Consider the following 15,097-nt stretch of genomic DNA (forward strand, 5'->3'; position numbering starts at 1 on the left):
TGTCGTGCAATGCTGTATCCAAATAAAAAAAAAATGTCCCACAAATAGAGCTTTCTTTTGCCGGTATTTGATCACCTCTTCAGTTTTTATTTTTTACGCTATAAACAAAAAAAAAAAAAAACTAAAATTTTAAAAATAATAAAAAAAAACAATATATTTTACTTAATGCTATAAATCACAGCCAAATAAAACAATAAAAAAAAAATCGAATTTTCTTATCATTTTAGGCCAATATGTATTCTGCTACATATTTTTGGTAAAAAAAAATCCCAATAAGTGTATATTGATTGGTTTGGATTGATCAGTTTGGATTGATTGCTTGGTTTGGATTGGAGTGGAAAAGTTATCGTGTCTACAAACTAGGGGATAGATTTATGGCATTTTTATTTATTTGATAAAATAAATGAAAAAGTAAGGCGCTGTTAATTATATGTGCATCTAAAAATGTTTATAAACTCAAAAAAATGAATCTAAATGGAACTTATACTAAATCATATGGTCATAAGATGCATAAAAGGCAAGGCACGGTTACTTACATGTGCATCTTAAAGTGTCAATGTGTATAAACTCAATACATCTAAATTCATACATAAAACATGATAATAACATAAATAAATAAAAACATTATATGATATTGTGCACACTAAAAATACAAAAAAGTGCTTGAGTGCATGAATAAGGTGAGTAAAAAAACTCTGTAGAAAAAAAAACAAATGAATGTATATTTAATCAAATATAACAGTCCATAAACCATAGAGGAAAGATGGTCTATCCCAAAAACCAACACCGTGCCTGAAGAATCACTTCTTAGTGGCCATTCCAGCTCGTGAATCAGTTCATACTAATGCTCACCAGAAAGTCCCAGGTCACTGGGACCTAAACAGCCTTTTTTATATATCTGGGATTCCAATCCAGAAAAAACGCTCTCTCTCCTCTCAAATACCAGGGTCATTATGGAAGCAAGAGACAGAGACAAATAATAGTGCAACTCCGTTTAATTGTAGGAGTGAGCATCAACAAAGACGCTATAATAGTTATTCTTACAGAGTACTGTGCCCAGACTGGCACCAGTTGGAACAACAAGACAGAAATTGCATCCCCCTCCGTGTGGCCAGATGACAAGCTCACCCTTCTCCTTGCACTCTGAGGTTTGCGACCGGCGTGCATTCCATGTGAGTGTAGGAAATGACATCACTGGGTACTCCGGAAGCTCAGACACTGTACGGACAACAATGCATTTCGCTGTATAGCATCTTTAGAAATACTAACATACGTTCAATTTGTATTTATTTATTTTACTAGTAATGGCGGCGATCAGCGATTTTTAGCGGGACTGTGACATCGCGGCAGACAGATCCGACACTTAACTGACACTTTTGGGGAGACCAGTGACATTGCTACAGTAATCAGTGGTAAAAATATGCACTGTTACTGTACTAATGACACTGGCAGGGCAGGGGTTAACACCAGGGGTGATCAAAGGGTTAGGTGTGTCCCTAGGGCAGTGATGGAGAACCTTGGCACCCCAGATGTTTTGGAACTACATTTCCCATGATGCTCAACTACACTGCAGAGTGCATAAGCTTCATGGGAAATGTAGTTCCAAAACATCTGGGGTGCCAAGGTTCGCCATCACTGCCCTAGGTGATGCTTTCTAACTGTGTGGGGGATGGACTGACTAGATGAACACAGAGATCCGTGTTCCTGACAGAATGGCAGTCTAATTTGTTTACATCGGCAGACCGCCATTCTGTCTCTCTGGGGAGCAATCGTGGGTGGCTGGCGAACATCACGTCCACCAGACCTGCTGATTGGCTCCTCCTTTTGCCCATCAGTGCGCCCCCACTGGCTATTGCATGAAATGATGTACATATACTGCTGGCGGTCGGCAGGTGGTTAAAGCAGACCCCCCCCCCTTTTAATAAATCATATCAGTATACAGCTTTGCTGCAACCTGGGAAGTTCCTGTCACATGTTCCAGGAGCCAAACCCAGGGATCCAGGAAGTAAATAGAGATGAATTCATCTGCCCTTAGTGAAAATGGCCCCTGTGAGAGGAATGGGAAGGAAAAGAGAAATAAGGTAGGTACAGAAAGAAAAAAAAAAAAGCCTGAAATGATGGAAAGGAAAAGAGAAATAAAGTATGCAAAGAAAAAAAATTTAGAAACTAGCTAGAAGTATGTTTGTAGATTGTCCTTACTAAACATTTCTAAATGTGCCTTTGTTGAAAATTTTATGAAAAAGTAAGTGAAATGATATGTGACTTCATTTAAAGGGGAAGTGTGGCCAAAGTTAATTTGGCCATACTTCTCATGTAGGTTACAAGAGTGCTAAACCCTGCTGTCAGCTGACATCAAAGAGCCGGTCCAGGCACTGCAGGAATCCCCAAAATAATGTTGGAATCCACCCATATAGCTAACTAGCAGCTGGCTCAGCCTCTCAGCACGCTGCTGGGAGCCTGAGCCAGCCACTCCCACCCCCTCCACGGTCCGGTGCTCCAGTGAGCGCTGGAGGGGCAGAGCAGAGAGTCGCTGACTGACAGTCACTGCTCTTTGCCCAGTGCAGGCTGAGAACTAAGCGATCAGCAGTGATGTAAGTTCTCAGACTTACATCCAACAGGGGACAGCTGCTGCATCAGATCGTATAGGTGAGTAAAATTGTTTTCTTTTTTTTTTTAATCTCGCACTTCTCTTTTAAAGTGTTTGTTACCACAACAATTGTTATTCCTGATATATGGCTGCTGTACCATGTACTTGTAGGAAAAAGTATCCTGTTCTCTTTGTATTGCTTCCTTTATGTAAAATCCCTGGTGTTCCTGCCAGTCCCTCTGCTTTACTATTAAAAACTGACCACACTAAGCAGGAGAACACACGGTGGTCAGTTCTCTAGCTATGCTGGGAACTCAGCCTGCTCTCCTCCAATGATCAGACTTTTCCTAACACGCCTACCCTGTACAACCTTACACTGGGAAGATCAGTGTGCTGCTTCTCCTCCCCCAGCTCTTATGCAGCTAATAGCAGGGGGAATGTGATCTCTTTTAAAAAAATGGGAAAAAAAGTATGTATCATTTTTTTTTATATCTATACAAAAATGTTTTTCCTTTTATTTCTATTTTAAACTGAATGGATTGTTTTATTTGGATCATCTACAATCACTTTAAGCTTGTTTGATCTAACCTAAAGATGTTTTTCTTTTATAGCTATGGCAAAAGATTCTGAGGTGTGGCTTCTCCTTTCTCTGTAAAGTTTGTGTTTCTCAGCTAGTGAAAAAAAAAAGGTTTGGATATTTTAGGGGGCTTGTAAAGAAGATTATTGTAACTGATTATAAGGTCCAGCGTTTCATAATGCCTGCTTGGTACCAGTTTCCTTACCTTTATTCTTTTTAACCACTTGCCGACCGCCTGCCGCAGATATACTACAGGTAAGGCGGTTCGGCGGGCGCACGTGTGCCGCCGGAGGCGCGCCCCCACCCCATTAGGAAGCAGGGAAGCTGATCCACGTGACCAGAGGCCGTGATTGCCGCTGGGTACCCGCGATCGCTCACAGCAGACTGTTGTTCTCTCTGGAATGAACACAGAGAGCCTGTGATCCTCCTATTTAATATCACAGGTCTCTGTGTTGATTCACCAAGTCCCTCCCCCATACAGTTAGAAAACACTTCCCTAGGCTCACACTTAACCCTTTGATCACCCCTGGGATTAACCATTTCCCTGCCAGTGTCATTATTACAGTAGCAGTGCGTATTTTTAGCAGTGATTACTGGTCCCCCCAAAAGTGCCAAAAATGTCAGTTAGGGGTCCAATCTGTCTGCCGCAATGTCGCAGTCCCGCTAAAAATCGCAGATTGCCACCATTACTAGTAAAAAAATAAAAATAAATAAAAATGATATAAATCTTTCCTCTAGTTGTAGACGTGATAACTTTTGCGCAAACCAATCAAAATACGCTTATTGGGATTTTTTTTAGCAAAAATATGTAGCAAAATACAAATTAGCAAATTAGCCTAAAAGGATGAAAATATTTACATTTTTTTTTTTGGGGAATGTTATATAGCAGAAAGTGAAAAATATTGTTTCAGAATTGTCGCTCTTTTTTTGTTTTATAGCACAAAAAATAAAAATCACAGAGGTGATCAAATACCACCAAATGAAAGATTTATTTGTGGGGAAAAAAAGGACATCAATTCTATTAGGGTACAGCATTGCATGACTGCGCAATTGTCAGTTAAAATAACACAGTGCCATATCACAAAAAATGGCCTGGTCATTAAGGGGGAAAAACCTTCCTGTCCAGAAGTGGTTAATCAGGTAAAGTTTTCATTTTATAGAGCTGCTTTACAAAAAAAGTAACTGCAGCAAAGAGATGTTACATATAAAAATCCTTCTCTCATTTCACACACAATGAAACCTTATGGGATACTGGGACTAGAACTACACTTCTGCTAAAGTTTCAGGTAATGTACCTAAATTATGTCTAAGAAACCTGTGATAAGAGAAACATGTAGGCTGTTGTTGGCAAAATTCTAATGAAAATACTAGTTGTCTGGCTGCCTTCAGTTCATTTTATTTTATTATGCAGCACCAGGGACATAACCTACCTGTAATGAAATGTGTCTCATGTCTGGTCCTCCCTACAAACCCTGATCTTGTGGCGCTGCTAGGGTTAACATCAGCAGGTAAAATAGTCGTGCCGCTCACCCACCCTTTCTGCCAACCTCTAGGGATCCAGCCTTTTTCTGACACTTGTTGTTTACAAGTAAAAAGCTGTATTTTTTGCTAGAAAATTACTTAGAACTCCCGAACATTATATATTTTTTTGTAGCAGAGACCCTACAGAATAAAATGGCAATTGCAGTTTTTGTACGTCATGCGGTTTTTGCGTAGCGGTTATTAAAACGCAATTGTTTTGGAAGAAATTCACTTTAATTAATTAAAAACTAAAATATAATATTTACCCAAAATTATTTGTGTAATATGAAAGATGATGTTACCCCGAGTAAATAGATACCTAAAATGTCAAGCTGTAACATTGCACGCACTTGTGGAACTATGGTACTTAAAAATCCCCGTAGGTGATGCTTTCATCATTTCTACAGGTTACCAGCTCAGAGATACAGAGGGGATCTAGTGTCAGAATTATTGCTCTGGCTCAGATGTTTATGGCAATACCTCACATGTGTGGTGTGAACACCGTTTACATGAGTGGGCATGACCTACATGCGCATGAGCATGATGGGACAGGGACACTTTTAAAAATGTTATTAAATTTTTTAAACTGTCCTTTTAAAAAAAAAAGTTTGATCACTTTTATTGCTATAACAATACAGCATGACAGGTCCTCTTTATGGGGAGATCTGGGGTCTACTCTTAAAAGCAAAAAAATCTGAAAAAATGTTGATCTTTTGCTTGGAAAAATAAATGTCCTTAATTACATTGACCGGAACCGAAGGTGACCTCATGACATCGCTCCGGTCCTCCTAGGGCAGGGATGGTGAACCCTTGCACCCCAGATGTTTGGCACTACCTTTCCCATGATGCTCATGCACTCTGCAGTGTAGATGAGCATCATGGGAAATGTAGTTTCAAAACATCTGAGGTGCCAAGGTTTGCCATCACTGTCCTAGGGCATAGAGATGAGGAGGGGCCATCTTTTCCTCGTTCATTTCTATGCCTAGCTGCCGTCGGCACCAAATCGGTTCTCAGGCTTCCCAATCTGCCAGGTAAGCCCAAAAATCCCTGGAAAGCCACTTTCCAAAGCTACTTCCAAAAGTGATCCCGCAGCGAGCATTTTTATTTGAAAGACTGGCGCCCAAGGGACAAAATTATACTGGGGTTATGGCATCTAGTTGCTGCCATAACCTCCGGTATATAACGTGAAAATCAAGACGTATTTTCCCAGTTAGGCAATGGGCAAGTGGTCAAAGAACTCATATTATTATTTCCTAGAAAGAGAAGTGTTCTGTGACTGGAGGAGACAGATCCTGTCATTCATTTACCTACCTGTCTGACATTTGCAGAATGCCTCGCATTCTGGAAAAGAATAGTAAGAGTTCTATAAGTGGAGGAGGTGGACATCGGGGGTGGGCGAGTGGCACAATTCTTTTGAACTGCAGAAGCTAAAAGATCAGCACTGTGGCGAGGACTCAGCAGCAGTACGGAGAAGATTCCTACACTATACAGCAGCCAGCCAGACATGGGACACAGGTAAGTGATGTCCTTCATGCTGCATTGCAAAAACATGTAACCAAACCTCAGCTTTAATACTTTCTGAGTCACTGACCTGAAACAAGTTTGCTGCACCTCACTTAAGCCCTGGAACATTTTACCCCCTTCCTGACCAGGCCCTATTTTGCGATTCGGCACTGCGTGACTTTAACGGACAATTGTGCGGTCGTGCGATGCTGTACCTAAACTAATTTGACGTCCTTTTTTCCCCACAAACAGAGCTTTCTTTTGGTGGTATTTGATCACCTGTGCGATTTTTTTGATCATGCGCTATAAACAAAAATCGACAATTTTGCAAATATAACAATATTTTTCACATTTGTTTTATATGAAATTCCCCCCAAAAATGTAAAAATCAAAATTTTTTAACATTTTAGGCCAATGTGTTTTCTGCTACATATGTTTGGTAAAAAAAATCGCAATAAGCGTATTTTGATTGGTTTGCACAAAAGTTATTGCGTTTACTAACTAAGGGAAAGATTTTTGTCATTTTTATTTTCATTTTTTATAACGAGTAATCGCGGCGACCTGCGTTTTTTTTTTTGTGGGACTGCGACATTGCGGCGGACAGATCGGACCCTTGACTGACATTTTTGACACTTTTGGGGGTACCAGTGACATTACTTCAGTAATCATTGCTAAAAATATGCACTGTTACTGTAAAAATGACACTGGCAGGGAAGGGGTTAACTTTATTGGAGAAGGAGGGGTTAAGTGTGTCCCTAGGGGCGTGCTTCTAACTGTGCAGGGATGTGGCTGTTTGTGTAACAACAGAGAAATACAATCCTGCATAGCAGGACTGTATGATCTCTGCTGTTACACCAGGGAGAATGACAGGCGGCCTGCCTTTCTCCCGCTGTAACCAACGATTGCGAGTGACCGGCGGACATCGGGACTGCTTAGGGAACGAGCGGGGGCGGGAGCGCGCCTCCGGCGGCACGCGCTCGCCCCCTATTGGCTCACAGGCTAGTGACGTACCCATACATCACTTTGCCTGTGAGGGGCTGACCGCCGCCGTACATAGTCGTGCGGCGGTCAGCAAGAGGTTAAGCTAGAGCAGGGTTTCTCTGCCAGGGTTCCGTTGAACCCTAGGGTTCTTCCTGAGGTTGCTAGGGGTTCCTTGAGAAATGGGCAATTTCTGCCTAACAGATAAGTTACCAATGACACCATTGTTCCTTTTAGCTATCTGTAAGAGGGTAATTCTTCCCACTGACTGTCACACTAATGTGTCATGAGTTGTAGAATTTACATTTTTAGCAGGAGTTCCCTGAGACCGGAATTTTTTTTCTAGGGTCCCTCTGTGTTGAAAAGGTTGAGAAAGGCTGAACTAGAGTGAAGTGGAACTTTATGCCTGTTCTTGGTTGGCAGCTTAAAGTAAAACTACAGGCAAAAGTTTTTTTTTTTTCCATTTTGGATAATGTATGGGAGGGTTATAACACCTGTTAGATTTATTTTTCACCATCTGTGTCCCATTGCAGAGATTTCCCTTCACTTCCTGTTCCATAGTCAAACTGGAAGTGAGAGGAAATCCCTGCAAATTAAGGGAATTCCTTGGGAAACCCTAAGTCACCAGAACTAGTGTCCCCATTGGAAGATTTCCAGTCTATTACGTTTCTGGGGACAACCCAAAATGTGTGATTTTCTTTTACTTTCACTTTCAATGATAATGGTAAACAGGGCTTTTTTTCTCAGAGAGTAGGTGCAGGAACTCCCCCCCTTCTGATTCGCCCATTGTCTCCGCCCCCTACCCAACCCCAAGCACTCCCTTGGTCCCACCCCCTACCCACCTCCCAATACTGCCCTTTTAGGGAACTCAGAACCAAGTATCATTCTTTGGTGCTAAGTAATTTGTATGGAACTTAATAATTATACCAAGAAAAGCAGCAAACTAGATCCCCTGCAGCCAGCAACAATAGACCCCCCAGAAACAAGCGATTACCCACACAACATTGCCCCCCCCCCCCACAACAAAAAACCACCCCAGCAAAAATAGATCCACCCCAGCGACAATAGACCTCCAGCAGCAACATTAGATTCTCCAGCAGCCAGCAACAATATACCTCTCTTTCTCAGCAGTAGATCCCTCCTAGCAACAACTGACTCCCCAGAAATATAAGATCCTTCCCCAGCAAAAATTGGTCCTCCACCAGCAAAAATAGACCCTCATGCAAAAATAGATTCCCCACAAGTGACAATAGTTTCCCCAGTGGCCATCATCAATAGACCCTCCAGGACACCCCAGCACCCCTTGCAATTTCATATATTCAGTGTTGGAGGTGCCGGAACTGCGTTCCCCCACGTTCCCCCTGAAAAAAAGCCCTGATGGTAAACAGGACAAACAGAGAGGGTGAATCTCTTTAACAGGGGCACAGACAGCAATAAAAACTGACAAGCCAAAAAAAAACTAACAAGCATTCCAATCCCTCTCTACTCTATCCAAAACTAAAAAAAAATAAAACAAAAAAAATAAATTTTTGCCTTTAGTTACACTTTAAAGTGGTTGTAAAGGAAACCTTCTGTGTACCATTGGCTCCCACTGCTGTCAATCACAGGTAGTGAAGAGGAAGTGGGGGCTGGGCAGAGGCACGCCGTGTCAATTTTTGTCCAAACTGTTTTTAATTAAAGAAAGATCACCAAAACAGTGTAGTACAATGTTTCGGAGTCACACAGACCCCCTTCGTCAGGCACGTGACTCACAGAGGCGGCTCTGAAGGGAGCACGCACGAGTGCCCCCCTAGCAAGGGGGCAGGATCACCAGCGGGGGACCCGAATAAGAGTAGGATCAGGGCTGCTCTGCGCAAAACCATTGCACAGAGCAGGTAAGTATAACATGTTTATTGTTTTATTAAATTGTACCAGAAAGCTTCAGGACATCACCATAGTGGTAAAAGGCTGGTAATTTAGGATGCAACTGCTGGCCATATTCAAGCAGATCTATGTATCATTGGCCATACACAAAGAGATCTCCCCTTGATAATTAGGGGAACACCAGCTTAACATTCCAGAAACAAATGCCAACTTCAATAGGTGAGGTTTACTAAAAGTGATGTACAGAGAATCTGGTGCAACTCCAAGTCAGCTCCTAACTTCAGCTTGTTCAATTAAAGTGGAGTTCCAGCCTCAAAATGAAAATTTGACATCCGCTTGCTCTAAGTAACCTGAAAAAGAATTGGATAATCACGATTTTTTTTTGCTTTACTTACCTTGTTTTTGAAGAAAATATACTTACCTTCCTTCCACTTCCTCCCTCTGTGGCCGCAGCCCGCGCCGTCTCTTCCTGCTTGCATTGACTCCTGGGAGCTGAGCGTCATTGCTCCCAGGAGTCAATGCGCCTGCATCGGCCCTGCTCGTCACTTCCGGGGCAGGGCATTCTGGGACTCTGACGTCACCGAAGTGGACACTGAAGAGGACGCTCTGGCTTCAGCTGCCCACACCTGAAATGGCAGCGCTGAACAAGACATTTTCAAGGTAAGTATTTCTTCTAAAAGGTAAGTGGACCCGGAGACAGTTCATAGGCTATCATTGCTGAAATGCACTAGCCTTGACTGTCCCGTGGGTATTTTTATCGAAAACATTTTTTTGAGGCCGAAACTCCGCTTTAAGCTTTGAAAATAAAATCTAGAAGCTGATTGGTTACTATGCACAGCTGCACCAAATTCTGGGTGCACCATTTTTAGTAAATCCTCCCCACTGTGGCTTTTCTCACAACGACTCCACTAAGATTATTCTATGGTATAGGTGTACGCGGCCTATTGCATTAGGGTGTGCACCCCAAAGCTCAAACACACATGTCTTTCTCCACACCCTTAGCTGCACAGGACAGTGAATGAATGGGAAGTGCTATGTGTTGAGCGGCTTCCTGTTCATTCACAAACTGAAGCATAGTAAACCTAGTTGTGTTCAGTGTTCATTTAGAAAAGGAAGGTGGCAGTAAATTACATATTTACTAGCCCCTTTCCCCACTCTCCATAATGGAGTGTAGTGATTAGGGTGTGCCCAGGCACGCCTGGCACACCCCCCTGCATACGCCAATGTCCTATGGATATATAAAGTGAACTAGTCCCTTTCCATCATTCATTTTCATTAAAAGGTCACTTTCTGGAAATCTTTTTCTCTGTGTCTAATCGGGAACAACCATTCTTAAAGGAGTTCTCTGGTCGCAGCATTCACTTACATTTTATCAGAAAAAAGCATTGTAATAACAATACAAACAATAGTTATATTTTACAATACAATTTGAGCTCACTTGAAAAATCTCCTTTCATGTTACAATTTCTGCCTGTCTCCTGGCCATCTCTTTCCATACCTTCATGGATTCCCTGCATGCTTTACAGCAGGGTTGTCCAACCTGCGGCCCTCCAGATGTTGGAGGACTACATCTCCCATACTCCCTTGCCAGCCTCTTAGCTGACAGAGTAGTATGGGAGATGTAGTCCTGCAACATCTGGAGGGCCTCAGGTTGGACATCTCTGCTTTACAGATTCTCCTCTGCTGTTTACTTTCACTTTCTAAGGACTACATGTCCCATGGTACCTTGCTGTCTGCAAGCAGTGATTCCTGTACTGACTCCTGAAACTTCTCCCCTCAACACCTCTGTAGTTCTGAAGGCAGACTATGTGAAATGTGTGTCACAGAAGTACCTACCCACAGGGCACGGTGAGTACGTGACAGAATACAGGGAGATCTTCATAATGTAAGTTTACAAACTTCAAGATTGTTCAAATGAAAAGGAGTAGGGTAGAAGTAATTGAAATACAATATAGAAAATAATACGTGTTTTTACATTTTGAGCATATATACAATTTAAGTGGTGGGGGTTTCTTAGCATGCTGAAAATCTTTTCTCTTCGCAAAGGCACCTCCCCTACTTGATTATGTCAAATGATGCTCCAATATATTGCATTGCTTTTGATTTTAAATGGGTGGCTTATACCACCCTGTCAGCTGATCACCGTTCAATTTCAGAAACGATCCCACTGATCCACTCATTAAGATAAGGTGCTTCATTATTTTACAAGCCAATTTTAACATTCATTTTTGGAAATCTGGTTTATGGGGGTTAACAAGCAAGAGATTTCGAATCTAGCAAAGCATGCTATCTTTTGCTTCCCTGGCATGTTGGAAATTCCTCTATGATGGTTCTTTCACTGTGCCTAAATTATTTAATAAAAGAAACCGCATCTCATTTCAACAAGGTGGGGTGCATCTACCTTCCCAAGATGTTACCTGTGACAGATGTGCCAGCTAAGTGAAAGTGACAACAAGTAGTAAAGTAGTATTACTGATTGACAACAACAGTAGTGGTGTACAGCCAATCAGTTGTTGGCCTTTACCAGTTCAGAAAAAAAAAAAAAAGACTAAATGGAAAAATAAGTTCTGATTGGCTGCTTTCTGCACATTTCTCGCTGCATTACTAAAGGAAGGATATAAAAAAAGAAAAGTGTGTGTGGTTAGGCTGTGCATTATTACTGGGCAATATGATATGTAATGTAGTAAGTACTGATATCAAATGTATCTGTAATCTCTATAATGAGGACATTTCACAGGAATGTCTTTACTTTGTACCTCATGGTCATTTTCCTAGTTGCTGTTTTTAATTATATGACGTACCCACAGCTTTTTTATGGAGACCAAGATCTTATTCTGTAGCCCCCGCCACCCCAGACTGCTCGCCTCTGGCCCTGAACCTTGGGCTGAAATTTCCCCCACCCCACCAAACATCCACAGTCATAGCTAAAAAATGTCAAAAAATAACAAGAGGCCTCATAACAGCGGTAGAAAACACATCATAGGCTAGCTCAGCTCTCATGAATCTACTTCAAAGGTCAGAACAAAGCTGGAGCAGAATGGCTATATGTGATTTCAATGCTGTATAATCAACAGTATACATAGTCACTGAGTACTAGCGATAGCAAGCAGCATGCACGGTGGACTCGTGCTAAGCATTAGTAAAAATAACCCAACTACATGCCTAATAGTAAAATATGGGATGTACTACAGAGTTTAGAAAATCTGTTCTACGTACCAATATATGATGTGCAATTGCTGAAGTATGAATACAGATAGTCAGTAATATAATGTAGCTGAAACCTCTGCACTGTATGATGGCACATTCCCAAACAACTTAGGTATATGGAAGCTCTAACAATAAATGTATTTTATTAAATATACCATTGAAAGCATTTTATTATATCTGTTCAACAAATGCAAAACAATCTGTTCACCCAGCCAGACATATTGTGAGCTAAAAGCTTCTTGTGCTCTCTACCTCTGGACTGTTATCAGTCAACATTGTTCAACATTGTTCCCAGCTAGCTCAATGTACTACAAAACACCATGTTATGTAGAAATGATGGAGGTGTTATGTAGTGCTAAGACAGTTCCTGCCTAGGGTGACAACCCTGCTCAGTAAGGTTGTCACCCTTGGGCAGGAAGTAATGGCAGGTAAAAAAAAAAAGTGTGAAAAAAGAAATCTAAAAAGCCACATAACACCTAGGGACTGCTAATTCCTCATTTTTATTTTTGTGTGTGTGTGTGTGTGTGTGTGTGTGGGGGGGGGGGGGGGGGGGTTAGCTACGCTTTATTGAGAGGTAAGAAATCGCCTGTGATACCCATAGCCACCAATCGTATTCTAGCTATAACGTTTCAAGTTCAGGTTAGAGGAAAGTCTAACATCTAATTGTATATCACTTCTTCCGGTATCTATGAATCAACCTTTAAGCTTTAAAAGCATGAATATAATGCCTAACCAGAGCGCTGAACGGTAATCTCTGATTGGGTGCTATGGGTTAATAAAACCATTATTTATAGAAATCCCAAAATATAGCACAAATGTATCAGTGTAAAATTCTCATAGCCAAAGGTGATTTAAAAAAGAAAATGGAAACTTTATGTATGTTTAAGAGCCCATTCAGACTAGCGCGACACGACTTTGGGGGGGCGACCTGTGAAGTCGCGTGCACTGCGACTTAGGCGCGACTTGCAGAGACTTCACATAATGGAAGTCTATGCAAGTCGCTCCGAGGTCGCCCCAAAGTAGTACAGGACCCTTTTTCTAAGTCGGAGTGACTTGTGTCGCTCCTATTAGAACGGGTCCTGTGCTAATCAATGGACCGCGACATACTGTGACTTGTCAGGCTGACAAGTCGCGCTAATGTGAATGGACTCTAAGCAGCATTTTATACATGAAACAACAGGGGCATTTAATTCGCTGCTGTTTAAATTTATAGTAACTATGCGCCTCTCTAGAGACAAGGGCTTTACGGCTTTAAAGGGAATAGAGAACAGTGCAGCTAATGTGGATATGAAGTTTAATCAATATAACGGTGTTCTTATTTACCCCGTCAACAGCAAAATGTATGAATTTAGTCTAAATGACTATGATAAAAGCAAAACACGACCAAGCCATTCAATTAGACATAATTATAGAGAAAACACAGCCAAATAGGTTAAATTCTTCTTGCATCTGCTTTCCTCCCGAAACTTTGAACCTGCATCACGTGAAACCTAGCTCCGAAATAAATCCATTTGATATGCCGACTTTGATGTAGGAAAATCATTATATTAAAGCAAAAACATGTCAACATTTATAAAAGCATACTGAGATAAAAGCGAAAGAAGCAAGATTATTTATAGGGCAGCACAAAACAGGCATCCCATAGGAATTTATCTTCCATCAGTTTAGGGAAGTCAAGAGACATGAAAGATGACTGCTGATTGGCTGTCTCACTTTACACATTGTCAGTTATCCATGAACCCGAAGGTGCCCATCACGTATGACCCATGAAGTGGCAAAAAACCCTGTAAACCCCAGCTCGAAAAATTCCCACTTACCCACAGAGCTGACAGTTTACACTGCTTTCAACTGCGTAGTTAAGTTATACAACATGTGAATAACACCAGGAAGGTCTTACCTTGGCTGGCCATGCTGAGACTGATGGGGCCGTAGAGAAACAGGAACAAAAATAACGTGTATACCATGTCCCATTGTACGTCCATGGCAATGGTTCTGTGCGCTCTATTACAGTAAAAATACATATTTGGCTACTTTACAGAAACAGGGAAAGTTGAACTACCAGTAGGTCAGAACCTCTGTCTGTTCTGCTGTCAAACATGATCTGCCAGAACATTCAATGCTATGAATTTCTGCTGCAGCATTTTTAATAAAAAAAAAAAAAAAGCAAAAAAAAACAGCACATAAATCCAATCAAGTAAATAAAAGTGCCATGTTGTTTAGTGGTACCTTGGTAACAATGAAGTTTACTTTCTTAGCGTTTTTTTTTTTTTCAACCTAATTCTACAGCGCCGTTACTATAGAAATCATTTTCTGTGCATTTTCGCTGTAGAAAAGTACTAATTCAATCATGGGAAAAAAAAAAAAAAAAGTCAGACGATAATAAAAAAAAATGACTTATCAGTTGGATGCTGGCAAAATTCAAACCATTTTAAAAAGGTGATGGAAACGAGAGGCAAATGCAGGTTTGTAACTCCCACACACAGGAAAAAAAAATAAAAAATAAGATAAAAATAGATCTGTAGGGTATTGAGGACAGAAGAAGTGTTGTCTGTTAAAAAAGAGCCTGTATACTGAAAAGATAGAGCAAAACCTCCCCCCTCACCAGCTGCAACACACAAAGGTTCCTGCTTGGAAAGGAGGAAGGAGTGCGGAGAAGGAGGGAGGGAATGAGGAGGGGGACCAAGATGAGAAGGGGGGGGGGGGGGGAAGGAGGGAGGTATGCTCCTCCTGTACAGTTTTACTTTCCATAGATGCTCTAGCATTTCTCCTCTCTCTGGATGTTAATTGGGCACTAGATTGTCAGCTCCGTGATTCTGCCCTTTAAATCCAAAAGGACTTGTCTTAAGTCTATAGATGGCCCA

At 41.4% G+C, this 15,097-nt stretch overlaps 1 protein-coding gene across 4 annotated transcripts in view; it reads right to left on the bottom strand.

Annotated features, from left to right (window-relative positions):
• Positions 1 to 14,868, bottom strand: part of SCUBE3 (signal peptide, CUB domain and EGF like domain containing 3) — a 192,972-nt gene extending 178,104 nt beyond the window's left edge. For 2 of the 4 annotated variants that reach the window (XM_082245254.1, XM_082245253.1), the window contains exon 1: positions 14,134 to 14,865. In XM_082245254.1, coding sequence (XP_082101380.1) covers positions 14,134 to 14,257 — 124 coding nt within the window. In that variant the 5' untranslated portion in view covers positions 14,258 to 14,865. Of the gene's footprint in view, positions 1 to 14,133 lie in introns of all 4 variants that reach the window. The other 2 variants (XM_082245255.1, XM_082245256.1) reach the window with 2 other exon arrangements.
• Positions 14,869 to 15,097: the final 229 nt, after the last annotated feature.

Source organism: Pelophylax lessonae (genome assembly GCF_965119305.1).
Source record: "Pelophylax lessonae genome assembly, chromosome: 2".
NCBI classification, from domain to species: Eukaryota; Metazoa; Chordata; class Amphibia; order Anura; family Ranidae; genus Pelophylax; species Pelophylax lessonae.